The 10,328-nt window shown below is 40.1% G+C and overlaps 1 protein-coding gene across 1 annotated transcript in view; it reads right to left on the bottom strand.

The window, feature by feature from the left end:
• Positions 1 to 1,268: 1,268 nt before the first annotated feature.
• LOC128354431 (aryl hydrocarbon receptor-like) overlaps positions 1,269 to 10,328 on the bottom strand; it is a 75,488-nt gene continuing 66,428 nt past the window's right edge. The window contains exons 7-11 of the mRNA XM_053314672.1: positions 8,996 to 9,198; positions 8,287 to 8,396; positions 8,023 to 8,164; positions 5,547 to 7,266; positions 1,269 to 4,770 (exon numbers count right to left, since the gene is read on the bottom strand). Of these exons, the coding sequence (XP_053170647.1) occupies positions 4,684 to 4,770; positions 5,547 to 7,266; positions 8,023 to 8,164; positions 8,287 to 8,396; positions 8,996 to 9,198 (2,262 nt within the window). The 3' untranslated portion in view covers positions 1,269 to 4,683. The remainder of the gene's footprint in view (positions 4,771 to 5,546; positions 7,267 to 8,022; positions 8,165 to 8,286; positions 8,397 to 8,995; positions 9,199 to 10,328) is intronic.

Raw genomic sequence — 10,328 nt, 5'->3', positions numbered from 1 at the left:
GAATTAAATAAATCTTTTTCTTCCCATTAAATTCATTTAACTTTAAACAGACTGTGTTTGAAAACCATTATGGGCTTAACTGGGAGCAGATTGAGAAATGGGAGCAAAGATAGTTTAAAAAAAAAGCATTACAGTGCCATCTAGTGGACGCTGAAGACTATTACAATTGACAAAACTACAAAATAAACTACAATAATAATGCTCAATACATTAAGATATGTATAAAAAAATGTATTAGATCATTAACTTATATGCTTAACAGCAATTTTGCTCATATTTTACCAACTTTTAAATTAGATTTTTTAAGTTTATGGCTCAAATAGGACAAAAAAATTGGCTATAAAATGTAAAATATGATCAGATAAGTTATATTTTTTACCATTAAACAAACGACAGAGCAAACAGACGTCAAAAACACTGCAGTCAGTGTGTGTGATCACATCACCTTTAATATGGTGAGCATGAAAAAAAACAAAAAAGATTGACTCAAACTCTCATACACCGTTGGAGACAAAATGTTGAAAACACAAAATCCACAAAGATATAATTATATAAGTTGAAAAGTTACAAAAACAACAACAACAAAACATCATAACGAGGTTACATATGTATATGCTGTGCAGAAAATGTACAAAAAAAATGATAAGCGTGAGTCAGATTAAGGCGATATGACAATAAAATACACAATATATGAAAAAACAACAGAAAAAGAAGGCAAATATATATATTTATATACAGATACACAAAGATACTGCATTTTTAAGGCCTTAGCCTCCAGGGGTTTGAACAATAAATGTATAAGTACAAAGCCTTTTTTTTTATATTTTGTGTTTTTTGTTTTTATATAAGCAGGCAACACGATATATTTCTTTATTTCTGCAGAATACCATGTGAGGAAAAAAAAGGCTTTGATTGAAAGCACTCTGGATTTATTGAAAAAAAGGAGAAAAGATGTTACAAATAATAAAAATCACACACCTCCGAGCGACGTGCTTCATGTTTGTACTGAGTCTAAAACTATTCAACCATCTGTGATGTTTTTTGTTTTGTGTGTTTTTGGTTAAAAATCTGCAGTAAAGATGTTTTAATAGCACCAAATAAACCAAATATCTTCTCTAATCTCACTAAAACACCCTCAGAGAAGATAACTGAGAGTTTTATGTTTGTTTTTTTTACAGTGTTTTATCATTTCTTTGGCTGAATTTTCCCACTTTCTTACCTTTAAATACAAAAAAGCTTCATTTTTAAAGTAAATATAAGAACAAATTTGGTACTTTTAGCTTCTTAAATGTCTTTTTTCTTAATATATATCATTTCAGACACTGATTAGTTGGATTTTTTTGACATAATTGTAATTTTCAGTGAATAATCTTTAAGGAAATATCATAAAGTTTTAATATTATTTAATTATTCACATTAAATTGAGCCAAAGTCATAATAAAATACTGCAAACTGCACCTGACTCTCCTCTAAACTACTGCAGTTAGTGGTTTTACTACATATCCCAGAATGCCTTTTTTTAACAAGCCCTCGGAGAATAGAGCATTCATGAAATACGGGAATTAAAAGACTCGTAATTACAATTCTTGTCATACTGTGTAGAGAAATATATAACATTAAATTTGAGTAACGCTGTGTTAATTAAAAGCGTTCACAGATAAAACTACAGCGAAACTGGAAATTACAAATTTTTCCCATAACACTTGAATGCAGCACGATTCTAGTTTGTTAAAATCAACGTAAAACTACAATCAGCGCAGTCGTTTAGTCGCTGTTTTAAGTGTTTATAGATAAATATGAATCATTTATTTCTCCCTTTGGTATCCTCGGACATTAAATCATCACAGATGGCTTTTTTATTTTTATTTTTTGGTATTTAAAGTCAAGTTTTTTTAAAAAGATCCTTGCCTGAAATTATTCATTTTGTATAAGAACTGTTTTAAATAAGTGCTGGAAATGATATATTTGTGTATATTTGTGGCTCAGTACGGGGATGAAGCGACTTCCAGCGTTTCTTTTATAAGTGCTGAATTGTGTGTGTGTGTTTTTTTTTTAACAATCAAAAAGGTTCAATTAAAAAAAAAAGGCACTTGAAGTTTCCACCCCTCCTTTTTTTATTGTTTTATTTCATTTTATTCTTTTTTAAAACTTGTGAAGTGTTCCTTTATCTCCCCCCCGCCCCCCGCCCCTATTTATTTATTTCCTCATTTAAAATATACAATAGCTGCCTTTATACTGTGTTTTTTTGTTGTTTTATTTTTTTAACTTCTGTGTTTTTTGTATTTTTTTACTCCTGATCCGAGCAAGAGCGTCCATAAATTAATGTTTAACTACGAGATGGAAACAGGAAAAGAGGAAGAGGACGGAAATTTGTCACAAAAAATATAAATCAGTATGTTAATATTTGGTTTCTTTGATGTTTTTATGCCTTTTTAAAACCTAAAATGTGCTATTAATCTATTTTTCTATCAAATCTGGAGGATTTTTTCATGAAATAAGTACTAAAATCATCTTAATTTGTGCTTATGTTATAATAAAACTATCTTTGGGGGGCTTGGGAATTATTTTTGCTTTATGCTTTGGCAACACTTTAAAGAAATAGTGCAATAAATATTTAAAATATAATTGGCTTGTTGAAGTTAAGGCAAGGTTTTTATTCACTTTGGTGTTTTTTCTAAATTTGCACTTATTTTTTATTTTATTTAAATTGACAGACTGTCCCTTTAAAGTTTTAAAACAGATCTGTCTTTTTTTTTAAGGCACCGTCTGTATTTTTTTTTCCACAGAAAGAAAAGAAACACAGAAATATTAAAAAGAAAAGAAAAAGAAAAAAGAAAAAGACATAAAACTGGCTCAGTGACATAAAACAAGCAGCTGTCCTCCTCACTGATTCCTCCTCAAATCTGTCTGTTGTTTAATAGTTGGATGTTTTTTATTGTGCGTTTCTTTCTTTTATTTTATTTTCCTGTCTTTTTAATCCATTAATTAATATACCCTGTCTGCAAAGCAACAAATCTCCCTCAGCGGGGACGATTCAAAAGACAATATATAGATTTGAAATGAACTTTCAAAACAAAAAAAACAAACAAAAAAAAGGACAAAAACAACAAAAAACAACAAAAAGTCGATATATTTTATCCTTCTGAGCGCTTTTTAAGGGAGTAGGTCGGCGTTGTTTGTTCGTCAGAGAGACGGCAGAGGATTTAAAACAGGCCTTTCTTTTTCCTTTTCTTTCTTTTAGTTATCGATCGTTGTCATGGCAACACTCTGGGAGGTGGAGGGGAGTTAATTCACCTAGTAACTCCTCCATCCTTCAATGCTTTCTCTTGTAAAACCCCCCAAAAAAAGATTAAAAAAGCTGAAATGTCACTTCTATTAAAAAAAAAAGGAGTCGACTCACTGCTGCCCCCCGGTGGCTGAAACGGGGAACAACACCCACTGTCATCAAATAAGTAGTTTTTTTGATGTTTCAGCCTCTTAAATGTGAAGACTTCATGTTTTTATTCATCATATGTGACAGTAATTTAATATTTTTGGGTTTTCACCTGATGGTCGGACAAAATTAAATATTTAAAGATTCTTTTTTTCACTCTTTTCTGACATTTTACAGATAAAACTGTTCATCGATAATAAAAATCGCCCTCCATATTGAACAGTGTTTATATTTCACCTAATCTAGATTTTATTCATCATAGTCTCTTTCTTTCAGCCTTTTCTTTGTAAAGTAAATTCATATCTTTTGGTTTTCAGCTGTCGGCAGAAGAAAACTAAACATTATATTTAACTAATAAGAAGCATTTTTCCATTATTTTCAGCAGCTCTACATATTAAACACTTAAACTTTTATATTTCATGATTCTGGAAGAAAAATAGTCATGAAAACAACAAAAATACATTTAAAATGATATAAAATAAGTGCTAATATTGGAGTTAATTTAGACACTTTTGAGTATTTTCTGTATTAATTGACGAATTAAGTTGATAAAACATCAGAAAAGAGTGAAAAAAGTCATTAAATATCTGGTTTAGTCTGACAAATAAAACCAAAAGCTTAAAAATATTAAAATATTTCTAACGTAAGACCAACAAAAAAAAGGTTTGAGAGCCTGAAACTGTAAAATATTTGGCGTCTTTGCTCAAAAATTAACTTTAATTAAGAATCGACTCCTAATTAAGGTTGAAGGTGAGATTTCAGGTTTTGGTTTTTACAAGGGAGAAAACTTGGAGGAGGATTTGAGGAGTGATCGGCTGGTTTTGGTTTCCCTCCAACTTTCATATCCAAGTCTTTCTGATTCCTCCCCTCCCAAAAAACTAAATCTTCCTCCTCATGATGAACTGATGACGGGAAACGTTCTGGAAAAAAAACAAACATCCTGAAACTTTCCTGTGTTCAAAAATCTCCTCAAATTTGATCACGATTGCACCAAAAATTTGCTGATTCAGGACATCGGTTATCTCCTTTTTTCCTTATTTTCTGGTTTCATCCAACCAGCGTTTCTTCTTCTTCTTCCTCTCATAAAGCTTTCGTCTCTCTTCCTGTTGAGAGAGAGCGGGACCGGTTCATCTCCCCGTCCTTCTCACTTTTCTGTTCTTCAGTTTCCTTTAAAAAACGGCCCTTTTTAAAATGTATTTCAGTCCAGTATCGGGGGTCCTCTGCCGTCCAGGAATCACAGCGGATGATTCCTATTTGTTCTCTGAGTAGTACGCGTTCCCATTGGGCAGCGAGGAGAAGGGGAAACCTCCGTTACCGACGACTGGACGGCTGTTGATCTACAAAATAAGAGAAAAGCGGTTCAAATTAGACTTACATGACTTACGTTAATCATCTCACCAGCCCTCACATTTATCTGCTGACCCTTTGGAGGGCCCCCACCCCTAGGTTGGGAACCACTGGACTAATACTGCATACTACATCACTATAATACTGCAGTACTTTTACTGTAATACTGCATACTACATCACTCATAATACTGCAGTACTTTTACTGTAATACTGCATACTACATCACTCATAATACTGCAGTACTTTTACTGTAATACTGCATACTACATCACTATAATACTGCAGTACTTTTACTGTAATACTGCATACTACATCACTATAATACTGCAGTTTTACTGTAATACTACATCGCTCATATCCTCATGAAGTAAAGAAGCAGCAATTAAAAACATGATTTTGGTTGAATTATTTGAAAGTGCTGGAAGATTATTTTAAAGGACTATTCTGGTGTTTTTTGGACATTTAAGCTTCTTTAACTGCAGATTTTGTGTGGGGTTTTTTGTATCTCTTGGCTTTTTTGGAGTTTATTTTGTCGATATTGTCAAAACAGTGATACAAAGCAAAGAAGCAGATATAAAAACATGATTGAGGTTTAAATATTTTAGCTTAAAGTGCCAGGAGACTATTTTAAAGGACTATCATGCTCATAATACTTAGATGCTTTCATGCAGTACTTTTTTACTTTATTGGAGTATTTCTTCATCACCGTCCGACTCAAATTCACCAAAACGATTCAAACTCATTGCCGAACAGCCAGTTATTACCTGTGTCTGATCGCTGAAGTTCAGGTACTGCTGCTGCTGCACCAACAGGCTCTCGGTGTCGAGTCCGGGGGTCATTTGGCAGGACGGTAGCGCTGGATCAGGATTTGGGATTGGGGTCATCCCCTGCACTGCCCCACCTCCGGGAAGCCCCTGATAGAAACAGGAGGGCTTGGAGGGGATGTGGCTGGTTGGGGGGGGATTCAGTCTCTGACAGGAGGAAGGGGGCGCCTGGCTGAGGTGCACCCCGTTTAGGGGCACAGAGGGGGCAGGGGCAGCGGCGGTGTTTTGAAACATGCAGCTGCTAGAAGGTGCTAGAGATGGAGGTTTGACAGGGAACTGAACATTAGAAGTCTCTGCAGTCCTGAACATGGGGGCGCAGTTGTTGATTGAGTTTGGCATTGCGGTGACACCGGGGAGGGGATTCCTTTGAAATCCCGAAATTTGGTTGATGCAGGCGCCCATCTGTTGGTGTCCGTTAGAGATCGGCTGCTGCTGCTGCTGCTGCTGCCATGATTGTCTCTGATTGTCGCTGTTCTGCGTCTGAAGTGCAAAGTGGCTCGGTAAGCAGCTCGGTGCGTTTGAAATATTTTGGTTGTACGTTTCAAAGGTGTCGGCTTGTGTCGAGTTGGAGAGCGAGGAGGCGTTCCACTGGTTCCTCCCCTGGTTCCCTTGGTTCCCCTGGAAGGTGAAGACGGGGTTCAACTGTAATTCGGCGCTTTGGTCCTGGAGGCCGACGGGTAAGGTGGAGAGGAGCTGATGATGATTCTGCCGGAGCGAGAATCCTCCGAGGTTGTTGTTGTCTTTCGGGGCGACTTGTAAGCTCCTCAGCTGGTTCTGCGTCTGAGCGCAAGAGTCCATAAACGAAGGGTTGAAGGCCATCGCTGGGGTGCCCAAATCAGCGTTCAGACCCACAGAAGGGACGAGAGACTGCTGCTGCTGCTGTTGTGAGGCGATCTGCTGGAGCGTGGGACCGTTTAGCTGAGGGAGATCGGCGTGGGTCAGCTTCATCGTCCCCAGAACCGGAGCCATCATCGGCCCTCCGTTGGGGATCAACTGCTGGTTTGGCGTCTCCACAGGCCAGCTGAAATTTGTCTCCAAAATTTGATCTAGACTCTGGTTCTGGAGGTCCAATGTAGGGATGTCGTCCAGGTTATCGAGCAGCTTGAGTCCGCCTTCTTTCTGTAGCTGCTCTTCGACGTAGGACAGGATGTCTTGGCTGAGGATCTCATTCAGATCTTCGTTTATCTCGCAGGTGGTGGTGCTCATCTTCAGCAAGGTGCTCTCCCAACTCTTCAGCTCGTCCGGTTCTACGTCCAAACTGTTTGTGAGTTCGTTATCCTCCAAAATCTGCTGCAGGGTCTCCATCATGTCCTGAACCGTACCCTCCGATTTCACAAGGCTCCCGACGGGTTTGGGCGAGGACTGCTGCTGCCAGAGGTTGACGGGGACGTTGACGGTGGCGTGCGTGTCCTTGAAGGCGACGTCGTTGATGTTGGCGCTGTTGTTCTCGCAGTAGACGGACTGGTCCTGGCTCAGCATGCAGCCCAGGAGGGAGTCGCGGCTGACAGAGTAGTTGTCGATCTTCCTCTGCTTCGCGGCGGGGGACGGGTCGGGGACGTCGACGGTCGGGGCGAGGTCGTACAGCAGCGCCTCACCTGTGGCAAAGTCGAATGGCAGCTGTAGACGACGGAGGCGAAGTTGTTCTTCTCCTTCTTCATTTCTGTGGCAAAGGAGACAAAAGTGAAGGCGTCGGATTAGTTTGTGGAGTTAAAAATACAAAATATTGCCTGGTTGGAGCTGCTGGTCGGAAAAAGATCAAACAAGACATCAGGGTTTGTTTTTTTAGCTGTGTGTGTACACTTGTTTTTAATCTCATTATATGCACAATATAATCACAATAAAGCTTTCTACTCTCTTCTTTCCTTAGAGACTAAACTACTAACTTATTTATGATTTAAAATGTAAAAAAAGAGACAAAAGCTCAAATCTGAAATCTTCTAATTCCTGATTTATTTTGACCTAAAGTTGATCGCTGAGGTCCAGTTTGTTAATAAATGGCTCAAAATGACTAAAAAAAAAAAGACTAATACCTTCAGTACTATCATAGTGTTACAGGTAACTACAGCACTATATGTACTAGTTCAAGCATAATCATTAATGTCTCCAATTTTTACTATAATTGGGTTGATTGTATGTTTATGCTTCTGCTTCTTACTGTTAAAGTGTGTTAAAGAGTATGAAATATGCTCTAAATATAAATAAATAAATATAAATAAAGCTGCCTTGCCTAGTAAGTAATATTAATAGTAGCAATAACAGAATTGTTAGTAATAAAGAGTCAAGAATTTCTCCATTACGACTCATTATATGTGAGGATTTATTGCTTTTCTTTGTCTCATTTGCTCATAAATTTTAATATTTTGAACAAATGTTTTAAAAAACTAGAAGATATTTTATTCCTGGTGTGAAAACTTACGTTAAAGCTCTCTGCCGGGCCACGATGAAGTCTGGTTTTCCTCCTTTGAAGATGACCCTGGCGATGGCCTGGACCCAGAGCCACGTGCCGGTTTTGGTAAGAAGCCTGAAGACGGTGAAGCCGCTGTCTCCTGTTTTCATCACTACACACCGAACACAGAAAGAAAAGACTCTTATATGCATCCAAACATCGATGCATCAGATCTGTAGTTTCCTCGGCTGTGTAATAACAATAAAAATATTTCAAAATAAAAGCAGGACTTACTTCTCACGTGGTTGTCGGCGCAGTACATCATGTCGGCAGCGTGGACGAAGTGGTAGCCGGTTCCTCTGGTGCAGAGCTCGGTTTCATTATAACCCAGAACAACTTTCCCTCTGCACAGAAAACAACAAAAAAAAGCAATTACATTTGTTTTTATGGTTTTAGTCAGTTTAGTTTGACTTTTTATGTTTATTTAATGACCAATAATAGTTTAACCTACCTGTTGTCCTCGAGTCAAGGAAGGAAGAGAGGAAAGAAGGAGGGAAGGGAGGGAGGAAGGAAAAGAGAAAAGGAGGAAGGAAGGAAAGAAGGACAGAGGAAAGAAGGAAGGAAGGAAGGACAGAAGGACGGAAGGAAAGGAAAGATGGAAGGAAGGAAGGAAGGAAGGAAGGGAGGGAGGAAGGAAAGGAAAGATGGAAGGAAGGAGAGAGGGAGAAAGGAAAAGAGAAAAGGAGGAAGGAAGGAAAGAAGGAAGGAAGGGAGGAAGAAGGAAGGAAGGACGGAAGGAAAGGAAAGATGGAAGGAAGGAAGGAGAGAAGGAAAGATGGGAGGAAGGAAGGAGAAAAGGAAGGAAGGAAGGAAGGAAGGAAGGAAGGGGGGAAGGAAGGAAGGACGGAAGGAAGGAACAGTCAAAACAGACAGGGTCAATTTGACTGTTTTCCCTCTTGGCCCATTTATGTATGTGTGTGTGTGTGTGTGTGTGTGTGTGTACCTGGCATCGACGCCCATGGGTGTGAAGTCCATCTTGTGTTTGGTCTGGAAGATGAGCGTCTTGGTGCGGATCTCCAGGATGGACGGCGGCTGCAGCGGCATGGCGATGGCAAACAGAGCGAGCTGCGGCGGGATCAACGTCCCATCCTCCGACAGACGGTTCTGACCGTGGAGGAACTTCAGCCGGCCACGGAAGTTCAGAGCCTGGAGGGGAACAAACGGAGATGAAGAAGAAGCATGTCTCGTCCCATCACTCCCATCAATACCAGTCTCCTCCCAGCACTCCCAATCTCCTCCCATCACTCCCAGTCTCCTCCCATCACTCTCAGTCTCATCCCATCACTCTCAGTCTCCTCCCATCACTCCCAGTCTCATCCCATCACTCCCATCACTCTCAGTCTCCTCCCATCACTCTCAGTCTCATCCCATCACTCTCAGTCTCCTCCCATCACTCTCAGTCTCATCCCATCACTCCCATCACTCTCAGTCTCCTCCCATCACTCTCAGTCTCATCCCATCACTCTCAGTCTCCTCCCATCACTCTCAGTCTCATCCCATCACTCCCATCACTCTCAGTCTCCTCCCATCACTCTCAGTCTCATCCCATCACTCTCAGTCTCCTCCCATCACTCTCAGTCTCATCCCATCACTCCCATCACTCTCAGTCTCCTCCCATCACTCTCGGTCTCATCCCATCACTCCCAGTCTCATACCATCACTCCCATCACTCCCAGTCTCATCCCATCACTCCCAACACTCTCAGTCTCCTCCCACCACTCCCAGTCTCATCCCATCACTCCCATCACTCTCAGTCTCCTCCCACCACTCCCAGTCTCATCCCATCACTCCCATCACTCTCAGTCTCATCCCATCACTCCCACCACTCCCAGTCTCATCCCATCACTCTCAGTCTCATCCCATCACTCCCAGTCTCATCCCATCACTCCCATCACTCCCAGTCTCATCCCATCACTCCCATCACTCTCAGTCTCATCCCATCACTCTCAATCTCATCCCATCACTCCCATCACTCTCAGTCTCATCCCATCACTCCCATCACTCCCAGTCTCATCCCATCACTCCCATCACTCTCAGTCTCATCCCATCACTCTCAATCTCATCCCATCACTCCCATCACTCTCAGTCTCATCCCATCACTCCCATCACTCTCAGTCTCCTCCCATCACTCTCAATCTTATCCCATCACTCCCATCACTCCCATCACTCTCAGTCTCATCCCATCACTCCCATCACTCCCATCAGGTCCCAAATTATGTTTCTTTCTCTATATAATCTCCTAAAATGTCAGACTGAAGGTGTGTGCATGTGTGCAT

Source organism: Scomber japonicus, chromosome 24 (genome assembly GCF_027409825.1).
Source record: "Scomber japonicus isolate fScoJap1 chromosome 24, fScoJap1.pri, whole genome shotgun sequence".
NCBI lineage: Eukaryota > Metazoa > Chordata > Actinopteri > Scombriformes > Scombridae > Scomber > Scomber japonicus.
Note: the sequence above shows the minus strand (reverse complement) of the source record. Positions and strands in the feature narration are given on the sequence as shown.